The sequence below is a fragment of the Molothrus aeneus genome, chromosome 24 (genome assembly GCF_037042795.1).
Source record: "Molothrus aeneus isolate 106 chromosome 24, BPBGC_Maene_1.0, whole genome shotgun sequence".
Classification (NCBI taxonomy): Eukaryota; Metazoa; Chordata; class Aves; order Passeriformes; family Icteridae; genus Molothrus; species Molothrus aeneus.
Genome location: NC_089669.1, coordinates 3,779,047 through 3,794,974, shown reverse-complemented (window position 1 = coordinate 3,794,974; position 15,928 = coordinate 3,779,047). Strand labels below are relative to the sequence as shown.

Here is a 15,928-nt window from a genome sequence, read left to right as displayed (position 1 = left end):
TCTGCCACTCACACATCTTCAGAGGCACACCAAAAATGCCCTGAGCACACAAAACTTTGCCTTCAGCCACCCTTTCTTACAGGAGAGCTGAAGAGGTGATGAGCAACCCAAACCGAGGTACACCCTCCCCTCGTCTCTGATCAACACCAAACTCTTGACTGCTGCAGCAAGAAATATTTCAGTTTTTCAGTGGATTTCCAAAGCCCTTCAAAGCCCACATGCTGGCTGAGTTTTTTCATCCAGCAGATTTGTGGGGAGCTCAGCTCAGCCACACAGCCCTGCTCCAGACACAACCCAGGACTGAGCTGAGCCTGGCAAAATCCAGTTTCTGACCTGACATTTGGACTGCTCAAACCTTCTCCTCTGCAAACACAAGGCAGGAAGGTTTCTATGGAAACTTGGGTGCATAGTTGAAGTGGTTTTGGCCAACAGGATTTGCCCATACCATGAAGGGAAAGAAATCTGCCTTTGTTCTGCCTCTAACAGCAAATGAATATTCAGTTCTGGCTGCTGCCCCCTGACTGATGCCCTCTAGACAGGCAACATATTTCACATGCTCTGAAATTTGTTTGTGCTTCTCCTAACAAAGGCCTGGGCTCAACACTGGGTTGAAGCCACAGAGGTGAGGAGCAGCCAAACTGCCACAGAAATGAAGGCTAAAAATTCTGAATTAATCAGTAAATCAGCAGGTTTGGCCCCAGAGAGATCATGAGGAGCTCACCAGGAAGGGGAACACAAATGAAGGCTAAAAATTCTGAATTGCTGAGTTAATCAGCAGGTTTGGCCCAAGAAGAGCTCACCAGGATGGGTGTGAAGGAGAGGAACACAAATAAAGGCCAAAAATTCTGAATTGCTGAGTAAATCAGCAGGTTTGGCCCAAGGGAGATCACGAAGAGCTCACCAGGAAGGGAAACACAAATGAAGGCTAAAAATTCTGAACTGATGAGTAAATCAGCAGGTTTGGCCCCAGAGAGATCATGAGGAGCTCACCAGAATGGATGTGAAGGAGGGGAACACAAATTAAGGCTAAAAATTCTGAATTGCTGAGTAAATCAGCAGGTTTGGCCCCAGAGAGATCATGAAGAGCTCACCAGGATGGGTGTGAAGGAGAGAAACACAAATAAAGGCCAAAAATTCTGAATTGATGAGTAAATCAGCAGGTTTGGCCCAAGGGAGATCATGAGGAGCTCACCAGAATGGATGTGAAGGAGGGGAACACAAATTAAGGCTAAAAATTCTGAATTGATGAATAAATCAGCAGGTTTGGCCCAAGGGAGATCATGAAGAGCTCACCAGGATGGGTGTAAAGGAAAGGAACACAAATAAAGGCCAAAAATCCTGAATTGATGAGTAAATCAGTAGGTTTGGCCCATGAAGAGCTCACCAGGATGGGTGTGAAGGAGGGGGCAGCACACAAATGCACATTAATGCCTTAAAATTCAGCATTTTGGTGTTCACCACTCATCTGCCTCATGCAGATCAGAGGAATTAATTAAAAAAAAACCATCAGCATGGCCATTGCATGGTTAATCCAGGGCTGAGGAGCTCAATAAATGCCCAGCCTGGCTGGAGCTCACACTCACTTTCTCCCAGGGTCTTCTGCAGGAGGTCGTGCTTGGCCTGGAGCTTCGTGATCAGGTTCCTGCCCTCCAGGTACTCCTTCATTTTCTGTGGAGAAAACAGGATGGTGAGGGACAATCACCTCTCTGATCAGGGGCTGGGGATGCTCTGAATTTACAGTGTGACACTGCATTTACAGAGTGACACTGAATTTGCAGTTGCAGAGTGACACTGAATTTAGTGTGACCCTGAATTTACAGTGTGACACTGAATTTACAGCTATAGAATGACATTGGATTTAGTGTGACACTGAATTTACAGAGTGACACTGAATTTACAGTGTGACACTGGATTTACAGAGTGACACTGAATTTACAGTGACACTGAATTTACAGAGTTACACTGAATTTGCAGTTGAAGAGTGACACTGAATTTAGTGTGACACTGAATTTACAGTTACAGAATGACATTGAATTTAGTGTGACACTGAATTTACAGAGTTACACTGAATTTACAGCTATAGAATGACACTGAATTTAGTGTGACACTGAATTTACAGCTATAGAATGACACTGAATTTAGTGTGACACTGAATTTACAGTTACAATGACAGTGAATTTACAGTTAGAATGACACTGAATTTGCAGAGTTACACTGAATTTACAGAGTGACACTGAATTTACAGTGACACTGACTTTTCAGTTATAGAATGACATGGAATTTACAGTTAGAATGACACTGAATTTACAGTGATACTGAATTTAGAGTTACAGAATGACACTGAATTTAGTGTGACACTGAATTTACAGTTACTGAATGATACTGAATTTGCAGAGTGACATTGAATTTACAGTTAGAGTGACACCAAATTTACAGTTATAGAATGACACTGAATTTAGTGTGATACTGAATTTACAGTTACTGAATGACACTGAATTTACAGAGTGACACCAAATTTACAGTCATAGCATGACACTGAATTTGCAGTTGCAGAGTGACACTGAATTTACAGAGTGACACTGAATTTACAGAGTGACACTGAATTTACAGTGACAATAACTCTGAAATTCACAGTTAAAGCCTGAACTAAGTCCTGGCTTAAGTATCTGGGCAAGCCTAAAGCTCAGGCCACTCATATTTGAGCCCAGCCAAGCTTGGATCAATGCTCTCAGAGGCCTTTTCCAGCCTTAACAATTCTGAAATTCTGTGAATTCTCCATCTGCAGGGCGATTTCCATTGCTCCTCTGTGGGATCAGCTGGATGTTTGGCATTTTTGGAGCCATGAGAAGAGCTGCCACCATCCCTGGGCAGGCAGGGTGGGATGCACTCAATGAACAATCTGTCTGAACCAACTAAAGGCTGCTACTGTGCTTATTCTCTCACTTAACCTCTCTCACCCCACTTTACTTGTCGAGCCCTGCATGCTGGATGATCCACAGGCCAAAATAAATAAAGGTATTATTGAGGTTCCCATTTACTCTGGAATACTGTACAGCCACACAGGCGTTTTTCCCACTGCTCCCTGATTTTCCACAGCTTTGCAGATGCTGGGTTTTCTTTATTTATTTATTTTCTGTGGTTCTTTTATCTCGCAGCTCAGAGCAGTTTTATTTATCTTCTCTGAGCTGCAGCACGTGAAATGCTCTGCTGCACAGGGGCTGCCCACGTTATAAACGGGACATGCTTGAATTGAAAACCACAAACTCTGCAAATATCACAGAGCCCTCTTTGCCATCCTGAGAGATCTTAAAAATTCCCCCAGCAGGGTGAGCACAGGGAGAGGATTCTCATCTAATCATGAAATGTTCTTGCAAGAATCAAATCCTCAAATGGTTTTAGGTGGGAAGGGACCTCAAAGCTCACCCAGTTCCATGGGCAGGGACATTTTTCAGCACCCCAGGGTGCTCCAAGCCCTGTCCAGCCTGGCCTTGGACACTCCCAGCTTTCCCCAATTAAATCCACTTCCCTTCAGGTCTGATCTGCACAATAAGACTGCAAATCCTTGCAGTCTTATATAAAAATATCCCTAAAAGTGGATGTTTTTAACGGCAGGAGAGCCTCGACCCTGCTTGGCCTGGGCAGGAGCAGCTGCTGTGCAGGGTGGAAGGAGTCAAGTAGGAATATATACATAAATAAACAAAGAAAAAAATTAAAACCATATAAATATATATTATATTAAAATAATTATATAAAAATATGTACATAAATATATAAATATCGATTCTATTTCTATTATACTTACATATATCATATCTATAAATTAAAATATTAATAATATTACTAATATATACTATATACTGTAATTAAATAATATATATCATTATATTAAAATATTATTATTATATTATGAAATATTTTAAGTTATTATTAAAACATTACATTATATTATAAAGATATATATTATAATAAATATGTATAATTATATTAAATAATATATTGTATATGTTATATAATATATATATATATATATATATATATAAATTAAACATATATATAAAGAAATTTACACACTGAGGCAGTAGTGAGGGAAATCCTTCCAGGAACTAAGGAAGCTTCCCCTGAGGGCTCCCCAGCCCTGACACAACCAACAAAAATGGCTTTAATTAACTGCCAAAAGCCTGTGTTTTATGTCCCCTGCTTGACAACATTGAAAGAAACATTTCACAAGAATTCAATCCCTTTGGAAAGACTCAGCATTTCCTGCTTCCTTTATTAATATTTCAATATTTTTTTTGGTTGTTTTGGAAGAAAACAGGAAGCGCCCTCGAAAAATGAATTGCATTTTTTGGGGGGAATTTCCCTGTAGAGTTTGTTTGCCAAACCCTAACTATACTTTGCTCAACCAGTTCAATTTTTGGAGAAGAAAATACGATGAAAATAAAGAAAATAATAAAATAAAACTATAATAAATAATTATACTAATGTAATATAAAATATATAAAGAGAAATTGTAATAATATAAATATAAGGTGGGTCAGGCAGGGCAGGGCAGAGGCACTCGCTGGGACTTGCAAGGCTCCAGCTTTGAGGTCATTAAAAACATCAACAGGTACCAGGGGTTGCTTGAAAGGAGAAAAAAAAATGTTCCCATCCACTGCAGAATTTAATTTTTTTTTTAAATATTTCCTCATGCCTAACATTCTGTTCCCTGCCTCTTGCAAGGATGCTGATGAAAAAAGAAAATTAATTACAAAATAAAGCTTCAGGCTTTTCTCAGTGAATTACAAAGATCCATTAACCCTGGATTTTTGGTGTAATAAAAACAGACAAAGGAAAAAAAAAATAAAATCATCAAACTACAGGAGAACTCCTGAGGATTTCATTTGGGGCAGAGCACAGCTGGAGTTAAGTGCAGCCAGAACAAAGCACAGAAACATCTCTGAGTCCCCTCATTTGTGCAGGGGGACAATTCAGAGGTGAAGATCAGCTGGGAGGCAGAGCCAGGAGCATTGTGCACCTCCAAATCCCAGCAAACTGGGCATCTTTGAGCCCAAATCCCAGCAGGTTGGGCATCTCTGATCCCAATCCCAGCAAACTGGGCATCCCTGAGCCCAAATCCCAGCAGGTTGGGCATCTCTGAGCCCAAATCCCAGCAAATTGGGCATCCCTGAGCCCAAATCCTGCAGGATTCCCAGGCTGAACCAAATCCCAGCAAATTGGGCACCTCTGAGCCCAAATCCCAGCAAACTTGGCATCCCTGAGCCCAAATCCTGCAGGATTCCCAGAATGAACCAAATCCCAGCAGGTTGGGCCATCCCTGAGCCCAAATTCCAGCAAATTGGGCACCTCTGAGCCCAAATCCCAGCAGGCTGGGCACCTCTGAGCCCAAATCCCAGCAGGCTGGGCACTTCTGAGCCCAAATCCCAGCAAATTGGGCACCTCTGAGACCAAATCCCAGCAAATTGGGCACCCCTGAGCCCAAATCCCAGCAAGTTGGGCATCCCTGAGCCCAAATCCTGCAGGATTCCCAGGCAGCACCAGCTGCACGTGGGATGAAGCAGAACCCAACCAGACTGTGCCTTCCTCCCTGTCTGGGACACAGAGAAACCATTTCTGCCCCTGCTCCACATCCTGATCCATCTCCAGCCAGGAAAACCGTGATGTTCCTCTCTCTCAGCCCTCCAAGATTAATTCCAAACCAAGAATTCAGCTGAATGACAATTCAAGAGTCACAGGATCAGCAGCCAGCTGTAGGACTCAGGAGCAGCAGGATTTTATTCCTCATGTCTTAAGGCAAAAATAAACCCCCATGAATCCTAAAGCACTTCACCCAACCAGCACTGCTCTGCTTCCTCCTCTTCCCAGAGATAAAACCCCAAATTTTGCCCAAGAACTCCAATTATGCTGGTTTGGAGGTGGAAGAATGGAACCATTTTCCCCCTTGCCAGTGCCCAGGTGGGGCTGGTGCCAGCTGTGCCCTGCAGGGCAGCTGTGCCAGGGTGCCTGGCACATAACCATGTGTGTAACCATGGCAGCAGCAGCACATCCCTGCATTTTGGCTGCATTTTGGCTGCATTTTGGCTGCATTTTGGCTCCCTGAGGTCGCTGCTGCTTCCCTGCCTCATCCACCTGCAGCAGCTCAGGGCTGGGGCCCTCCTCCCCTGCACAGTGGGAAGTTGAAATTAGCCTGAATACAAATTAAATTACCCTGAATTCACATCTCCCTTCAAGGCCCAACAAGAGATCCATCAGCACTGGGATGTGCTTCCAGTGGAAATTCAGATTATTCCAGTCTGGAGATGGAATAATAAAAATAAGATGCTCACTCCAGTGAGCATCCTTCCACTAAATTCCCATCCCTGTATTCACCCAAGAGCTCTGCCTAGGAATGCACCACATGGAGTTTCCTCCACGAGTCACATTAATATGGAATATTCTTTCAAATCAGCATTTTTCTCCAAGTTCCTATCCCCCAGCGCTCAGCACATCATGAGGTAAAAGGGAATTTAATCTCAATTCTGCACTGCACTTTGTTTTTTATCCCCTACACAAAGCTCTGCCCTCAAGCCTCATTAATACCCATCAGAGGGGTTTATGAGACACTGAAAAAGCTGCTCCTGGGAGAGTCAGAGCTGGAAATCCTTATCAAGGCTATTTATAAGCCTGGTCAATAGCAGATCAATCCAGCATCTGATCAGGCTGCTTAAAGAGAGTCTCTCTCTAACACCAGCATGAAAAGGAGAAATATCCATCCAAAGTGAGCCCTGGGTTCCTCCTTCTCCTGTTTGAACTCAAAGCAGCTCTCTCTGGAGAGGAAATGCTCAGAGTTCAATTAAAAATCACTTTTCTAGCTCCATAACCCTGGGCAGGGTGGTCAATCCTGCCTTAATTGGAGCAGCTTCTCCACCCACTTCTTTCAACAGCCAGATTCACCTTCAGTGCAGGATTTTGGATTTTTCTGAGTCCAGGCCTAATGACCCATCCTGCCCAGTTAGTGCCATTTGCACTGGAAATTCAGATTTTTAACGAGCAACACCATTCTGGGAAGAAGAAGGTGAAGGATGCCTGAAGGAATGACAAATTAACCAGGGTAAGATCCATGGTTTTCATCTGCTACTCTGAAATATTTTGAAACAGGAAACAAATTCAGCAGTTTAACATAAATCTGATGAAGGAAAAAAGACACCCAGTCTGGCATGAAATTCAATAGCAAAAAGCATCTTGTAAAAAACACCGACTCAATGAAAAGCTTAAGCAGGCTGAAATTGTAAGATGATAACAAGAAATGAAAGAGCTAAACATTCTTTCAGTTTGCACTAGTTTTGAAATTTCATGTTTACAAGCTATTAAGTTCTTTCTCAGAAAGCTCCTTTTCAGATGCAGAAGAAATCAAATTTGACACAATTTACCCACAGACTCTGTTGGAACCAACAGAGATATCCCAAAATATTTCCATAAAATATTTTTTTTGAGAGCACACATTTCCAAACCCCAATGTGCTTCCTCTGCTTGCCCAAAATCAGTGAGAGAAGCATTTTTGTTAGACAGGAGCATCACTTTGCACTGTGTTGTGAGGATAATTCTGAGTAGATTTCACTGAAAATTACAGAATCATTACAGAATGAAAATTACAGAATGGGCTGGGTTGGGGAGGATCCTAAAGATCACCCAGGGGATGAGCAGGGACACTTTCACTATCCCAGGCTGCTCCAAGCCTCTCCTGGCCTTGGACACTTCCAGGATTGAGGCAGCCACAGCTCTACCAGGGCCTCCCCACCCTCCCTCACAGGGGAGAATTTCCCAAAAAAAGGAAAAAAAGAAAAACCCTCTTAAATCCCTAAGAATCAGCCCCTTACAGTGAAGTAGAACTGCTCAGTCTCCTGCTGGTTTGCCCTTCTCTTGGCAATGCTGGGTTTGCTCATGAAGGTTTCTGACACCGTGGATTTCACCGACTCCATGGAGTTGCTGTACTGGAAGCAGTCAGAGACATCGAAGTCCTCGATGGTGACAATGTCCTGGATTGTCTGCAGAGTGGCCTCCATCGTCTTCTTCACCTGCCCAGCAAGGAGGAGAGAACTCAAAACCTCAAGGTTTGGTGTTGTGAGTAAACAACAGAGGGAGGGGAGCGCCCCGGAGCACTTTGCTAATAAACAGATATGACTGGTTTCACACCCTGGGTGCTGTAATTAATTCTGGCTCATTAGCAGCACAGTCCATGCAAGCACAGAGCTGGCAGCACCCTCAGCCTGCCAGGACTCCCTGCCAGGATCTCAGTTGTGATCTCAGGAGGAGATGGAAAGAAACTTAACCTCAAAGCGAAGAAAGCTGGAACCAAGATTCTCTAATTGTCCTTGCAACTGCATCTTCTGGGCATCAAATGTTAATTACAAACAGGACTCTGCTGCACTGTGCATTGTTATTGAAGGCCAGAATCAACTTTCTAGACATAAAAGGGGTTGCAAATTTTGCACCAAAGGTCCTGAACACAGAGGTGCAGAGATCAGATCCCCACTCCTGTCATCTTCTCATCTTGGACGGCCAATTAAACAAAAATCACTTTAATTCAGGTTATGCAAACTCACTTCAAAACATTAAATTCCTCCTTTTCCCTTTGCTATCCAAATTCAACCTTGGCAACACAGCCAATCTTATCAAAGGAAGGATGTGAAGAGAGATATGGGGGGGACTTCAAAAGATTCTCCCCACACACCCAACTTTCCTGTGAGATCACACTGCAATTAACGCACAAAATGCTTTGGCCTTGAATTTTACCACAAGTGTTAATACAAAAGGATCACAAGAACCAGATTATTCCATCACCAGTGCCCAACAACCACTGGAAGTGGCTGAGGGGGGTTGCTGGGTTTTGGTTATGAACTGACCTCTTCATTCTCAATCTTCAGCGTGGACAGGCGGGACTGCAGCTGCTGGCACCTCTGCACCAGCTCACTCTGGACTGGCTGCTGGGCACAGAGCTGAGACTCCTGCAGGGGAAACAGCACAGCAGAGCACTGCAATCACTCCTTCGTTTATCAGACACAAGCATTCTCTGAAGTGCTGAGCTTTAAAACCCAATCCAGTTTTAAAATCCAGGTTGAAAGCTGGATTTCAACCAGAGGAGAAGGTTCTGCCAAAGTGCAGCTCCCTCCCTGAGAGGAGTAACAGCCAGCAGATGATGGCAACATCAAAGAAGAGCTAGAAAACATCAGCTGCTTTCAGTGGTGTCAGCTCAAAGGGTGCTTTGGAAGTCTGGAGGTGCTTCATGCCACGTATTTGGATAAATCACATCAAAAATCAAGAATTTGGTTCAGTGCTTCAGCCTGGGGAAGGGGCACAAGGGGCTGGGATGGTTCAGCTGAGCCACCTGCACAGCACAACAACAGGCTCAGGTCACTCCTGGATGAACCCAGGGCAGCTGAAATCAAAAAGCTCAGGCTGGGGACCTGTCACAGACACACAACACCGAGGTTCAGAAAGACTCTCACTCCACAGCATGAGGCAGCTTTTCCCTTTGGTTTTGTTCTGGTTTTGTGGGGGTTTTCTACAAGAAAACACTGAGCTCACTGCCTGAGGCTGTTTCTTCAGAGACAGAATTGAAAATGGGGAGTTTTATCCCACCCATGCACACACACAGGATCACATCTTCTGATTTAATCTGCTGCACCATCAGCTGCATTTCTAAACACTCCTCCAGCCTTGAGAAGCAGCAAGATGAATGATTCAGTGAATGGGAGCTGCTCCTGAATGACACTCTGCAGGTAATTCCTTTTCTTCCCACGATTTTACAGCATCAGAAGCACAGAAAAATCCAGGGAAGGGCATTTGCAGTCTGAAGGTTTCACTTAAAATGAGAGAGACAAAGAAGAGCCTGGAGCAGGGGCTGCAATTCCCAGCCCAGAAGAAGAGGCTGCCCATCCTGCAGTCTGTGCTCAATTTGGAAATGCAACCAACTGACCTAAATTGTCCCACTGGGCCTGTGCTCCCATCCAGAAGCAGTTTCAGCCTGTGGGACTTTGAACAGCTCCCAGCTGAGCAACCACATCTTGATAAAGCCATCAAAGAGAGGGGTTTGCCCTGCCAAAAATGAGGAGTCCTCTGAGAGCCCTGGCTCACAAGGAGGATGCAAAAAGCAGCATTTGTGCCCTCAGATGCTGCAAAAAAACCAGCATTTAGGTTTCTTATATTGGCCCTTCTAATTTCAAAATTCAGAGGTTGTCTTGGGGATTAACCTGTAGGTAGAAGCAAACCTAGTACCTAGCAAACCTAGTAGTTTCCTACTCATATTTAGGAAATAACCTACTAGGTCTCCTAGGTAGGTAACTAGGTCTCCTACTCACACTTAATATCAAACCTAATTAAGCATTTTCACCTCCAGTGAAGGGCCAAGGATCAGCATCAGGATCAGCTCAGATTTAACAGCAGCCCTTGCTCCTTTTCACAGAATCTTTGGGGTTGCAAGGGATCTCTGGAGATCATCCAGCTTTGACAGCCAAAAAAGGAAAATTTAGATATCTCTGCCATGAACCTGCTCAATCTTTACCTCATCTCCCACCTCTCAGGATCCCAGAAGAGCCAAACAGGCAGCTCTGGAGGGGATCAATTAACCAAAAATGAGGGTGACCAACAGGCAGAGCTGCAGGAGGGACCCACACTGACCATGTCCCCCATGTGTGGCTGGAACTCAAACTTCATGGGGGGGCAGAAAACGTTGTTGTACATCTCCATCAGCCTCTGCTTGTCACTGTTGGCATCCAGGTTCTCCACAGCATTCTCAATGGCATCCAGCCCCTCGTGCTTGGACTGCTCCAGGTTCAGCTCTGCTGACAGGAACGTCCTCAGGGCTCTGTTGAGGCTGGCGTGGTAGCCCAGGTCACAGCACTGCTGGAAAAACACACACAATTCCAGATGAATGCACACAATTCCAGAGGGATGAAGCTCCCAGAGTGGGAATCTGAACCAAAGCTGTGTAACTGGGGGATGAGTTGTGGGGTTTTTGTCATCTGCTGGGTGGCAGGGAGGTCTCTCACTGTCTGCACAGAGCACCTCAGCCTGTAACCCCACGTAAATTTTATCACCAGGTTGTAATTATATGGTTTAAATATAGCTGTAATAGAAGGTTAAATTATATAACAGTTTGTGAGGTTTTCTTGGAGATTTAGAGATTCATTTTTCATGGAGTACTAAAGACTCATTCCATCCAAAAATGAAGTGGTGAAGTTCAACAGCAGGGCAGTGCATTTCCCTAAATTCTACCCTGACTTTCAGGGGGTTTGTTCCTATAAAAACACTCCAAAATCCTTAAATAACTCATTCAAAGGAGGAGGAAAGCAAGGCACTGAAGTCTACTTGGATTTGGATCATTTATAAAGGCCAATCTGCACCCAAATAATTCTGTAATTCCAGCAAACTGCTTCATTCCATGTAATTCAGGCAGGAGGATCATGAAAACAGAGTGCCCTGACTTTTAGGGGTCTTGTTCCTAGGAAAACTCTCCAAAATCCTTAAATAACATCATTCAAAGAAGAGGAGAGGCACTGAAGTGCTACTGGAGAGACAAGACACAGGATTTGGGTCATTTATAAAGGCCAATCTACACCCAAATAATTCCACAATTCCAGCAAAACCGCTTCATTCCATGCACCTCAGGCAGGAGGAGCATGACCTGGACATGCAAACAGAGTCATCCAAAAGGCAGCAGCCAGCACTTGGGATGATTTCATTGCTGGGGTGAAACAGAAGAGCAAAAAAAAAACTTTGAAGCAAGAAGTGGTTATGGTCAAGAATTTCCTGGCTGTGGCTGACACTGGGATGATGTCACTGGGAGACAATCAAGCAGCTTCATTTCCACCACGGCTGCAGAGCCAAGTTTTCATGTTTCAGAAGAGAGGGGGGGGGGGGAAAAAAGGAGCTTTTCATGAGCATGAGATCAGAACCAGCCTGGATTTTTCATCAAGTGAGCAAGAAGGAGCCCACCTTGTTGGAATTACAAGCAAGATTACATCCACTAGGAGAATATCCAAAAAGGGAAAGAAAGAGACCATCTGCCTGATTGCTGTGCTGCTCTGTAAGCAAAATTCACATGAAAACTCCTCACCCATCATTTGGGTCTCATCACTGTCATTGTGTGCAAACACAGAGGGAAAAAGGGGGGAAAAAGGGAGGAGGAGGGGTTGGGGGAGAGGGAAGAGAAGCTGCTGGACCATTCCCTGCTCCCACAGAATTCCTGCCACTGAGTGCTGCAAGCCTGGCTCTGGTGCCAAACAAGCTGTGGCAGGTGGGAAGCCTTGGAAAAAGAGCTGCAGTTGCTGGTTGGGCTGCAGGCAGAGAATTAAGGGATTTTACATTCAATCAGAAAAGAACAAAACCAGCCAAGCAAAAGAAAAAAATTTAAAAAAAGCAACCCAAAAGCAAAACAAAAAGCAAAACAAAAGAGGCTTGATTGAGAATGTGCACGTGTGGAGGCAGCCTTGGATCAAGAGGCACTCACAGCTACTGCTCACTCTGCAGGGGGAAAGATGGGATGGGACAGGGATCAGCATCAGCATCAGATAATCTCAGATTTAACAGCAGAACTGAATTTTCTTCAGTCCTTTTCACTGAATTTTTGGGGTTGCAATTTTTGGGGTGATGTGGAGACCACCCCAGCCAAGGCAGGGTCACCTGGAGGTGGCACAGGGACACGTCCAGGTGGGTTTGGGGTGGCTGCAGAGAGGGAAACTCCAGGAGCTCCCTGGCAGCACTTCCAGGGCTCTGCACCCTCATGGACAGAAGCTCTTCCTCAAGGTGAGGTGGAAGTTCTTGTGTTGGTGTTTAATGCTCCTTGTCCTGAACAGAGCCTGGCACCATCCTGACATCCCTAGGGGAGAGGGGCATGGATGGATGGGAGATTCCATGGATTGATGGGATACAGACATGGATTGATGGGATATTGGCATGGACTGATGGGATACAGACATGGATTGATGGGATATTGGCATGGACTGATGGGATATTGGTATGGACTGATGGGATATTGGTATGGATTGATGGGATATTGGCATGGATTGATGGGATACAGACGTGGATTGATGGGATACAGACATGGATTGATGGGATACAGACGTGGATTGATGGGATACAGACATGGATTGATGGGATATTGGCATGGACTGATGGGATAGAGACATGGATTGATGGGATATTGGTATGGATTGATGGGATATTGGCATGGACTGATGGGATATTGGTATGGACTGATGGGATATTGGTATGGATTGATGGGATATTGGCATGGATTGATGGGATACAGACATGGATTGATGGGATATTGGTATGGACTGATGGGATATTGGTATGGATTGATGGGATATTGGCATGGATTGATGGGATACAGACATGGATTGATGGGATACAGACATGGATTGATGGGATACAGACATGGATTGATGGGATATTGGCATGGACTGATGGGATACAGACATGGATTGATGGGATATTGGTATGGATTGATGGCATACAGACATGGATTGATGGGATATTGGTATGGATTGAAGGATATTGGCATGGATTGATGGGATACAGACATGGATTGATGGGATATTGGTATGGATTGATGGGATATTGGCATGGACTGATGGGATACAGACATGGATTGATGGGATATTGGTATGGATTGATGGGATACAGACATGGATTGATGGGATATTGGTATGGATTGATGGCATACAGACATGGATTGATGGGATATTGGTATGGATTGAAGGATATTGGCATGGATTGATGGGATACAGACATGGATTGATGGGATATTGGTATGGATTGATGGGATATTGGCATGGACTGATGGGATACAGACATGGATTGAAGGATATTGGCATGGATTGATGGGATACAGACATGGATTGATGGGATATTGGTATGGATTGATGGGATATTGGCATGGACTGATGGGATACAGACGTGGATTGATGGGATATTGGTATGGATTGATGGGATATTGGTATGGATTGATGGCATACAGACATGGATTGATGGGATATTGGTATGGATTGAAGGATATTGGCATGGATTGATGAGGGATTTTATGGATTGATGGGAGATTGGCATGGACTGATGGGAGATTGGCATGGATGGGATATTGATATGGATTGATGGGATATTGATATGGACTGATGGGATATTGATATGGATTGATGGGATATTGATATGGATTGATAGGATATTTTATGGATTGATGGGAGATTCAATGGACTGATGAGCTATTTGTATGGACTGAGAGGAGATTGGCATGGAATGATGGGATATTTTATGGATTGATGGAAGATTGATATGGATTGATAGGATATTTTATGGATTGATGGGATATTTTATGGATTGATAGGATATTTTATGGATTGATGAGATATTTTATGGATTGATGGAAGATTGATATGGATTGATAGGATATTTTATGGATTGATGGGATATTCTATGGATTGATGGGATATTTTATGGATTGATGAGATATTTTATGGATTGATAGGATATTTTATGAATTGATGGGATATTTTATGGATTGATAGGATATTTTATGGATTGCTGGGATATTTTATGGATTGATGAGATATTTTATGGATTGATAGGATATTTTATGAATTGATGGGATATTTTATGGATTGATAGGATATTTTATGGATTGATGAGATATTTTATGGATTGATGGGATATTTTATGGATTGATGGGATATTTTATGGATTGATGGGATATTTTATGGATTGATGGGACCCCCTCCCAGCCTTCCCTTCTCCAGCCCCCCAGTCTCTCATCAGGGAGATGCTCCAGACCCCAAATCATCTTTGTGGGTTCTGCTGGACCCTCTCCAGCACCTCCCTGTCACCCCCCAGCTGCAGAGCCCAGAGCTGGACACAATTCCTGCTGTGGGACAGGTGCTTGTGCACCCTCCCAGCGTGGCCAGTTTGTCCCCAGAAAGGCACTGGGAGGGCTGGGAACCCACGGGGCAGTGAATGTGTCCCACCCCACCTGGCTCAGGCAGGATGGGTTGGCTCTTTGCTATTGAAGCCATGACAGAAAACATTTCCCCCACTTAAAAAGGGTTTTTATCTTCTTCGGTCCAGTGTTCCATGTTTGTAAATGCACCAGTCCTGCCGTCCCTTTTCTGGGTTATATAAATGTTTGATGGAACCATTCTCGAAGGAAATCAATTTTTTATAAGAATTTAATGATAACTCATTCAAATTCACTTCCCAACATGACAGATGATTAACCCTTTAGCTTTCAAACAGGCCTCAAAAGTGGAAGATTTAAGGGGGAAAAGCCCTTTGTTTTAAAATGCAATTCACATTTGGGAGGGGAAGGATGAGATCCTGGAGTAACACCTCCTCTGCAAGAGCAAAGCAGGCTCTGAGCCTCACACACACATTTTGATCTTTTTTTTTTTTCCTTTTTCCAATCCTGTCCTAGTGACCCTTTTATAAATATGAGTTAATGCAAACTTCCCCATTACTGTAATATTTCATTAGCATCAAAGAGCTGTCTCAGTCCCCAAAGTCAGGAAATTCAAAACTACTGAGCTATGGCAGAAACAATTTATTGCTCTTAACTCTCAACAAAGAATTAACTCCCTGTTATCCTTCCCTGCACACTGCAGAGGGAACAATGTGCTGGATAAACATGACATTAAATATAAAGTCTAATGCTGTTTGGCCTAACACAATCTCCTTGTAAGTAACTTTGAAGATTACTTTTATATTATATTTCAAAATTCAATATCACCAAATGATTAGATCGAGGGAAGGCATTACAGCCTGGCTTTAAAAAATCACATTTTTATTCGAGTCAGATGGCTCAGATAACCATCACTGGTTATAATTGTTAATTTTCAATCCTTCAGGATCAAAGGCATTAATAAATCTATTTTCCCTGTGTCTTAACAATGACATAACTGAACTC

General features: G+C 43.7%; 1 protein-coding gene across 3 annotated transcripts in view; it reads right to left on the bottom strand.

Annotated features, from left to right (window-relative positions):
- The window catches only part of SRGAP2 (SLIT-ROBO Rho GTPase activating protein 2), a 115,030-nt gene that overhangs the window by 34,674 nt on the left and 64,428 nt on the right, over positions 1-15,928 (bottom strand). For 2 of the 3 annotated variants that reach the window (XM_066565424.1, XM_066565426.1), the window contains exons 8-11: positions 10,657-10,881; positions 8,883-8,984; positions 7,857-8,054; positions 1,584-1,668 (exon numbers count right to left, since the gene is read on the bottom strand). In XM_066565424.1, the coding sequence (XP_066421521.1) occupies positions 1,584-1,668; positions 7,857-8,054; positions 8,883-8,984; positions 10,657-10,881 (610 nt within the window). The remainder of the gene's footprint in view (positions 1-1,583; positions 1,669-7,856; positions 8,055-8,882; positions 8,985-10,656; positions 10,882-15,928) is intronic. The other variant, XM_066565425.1, reaches the window with a different exon arrangement.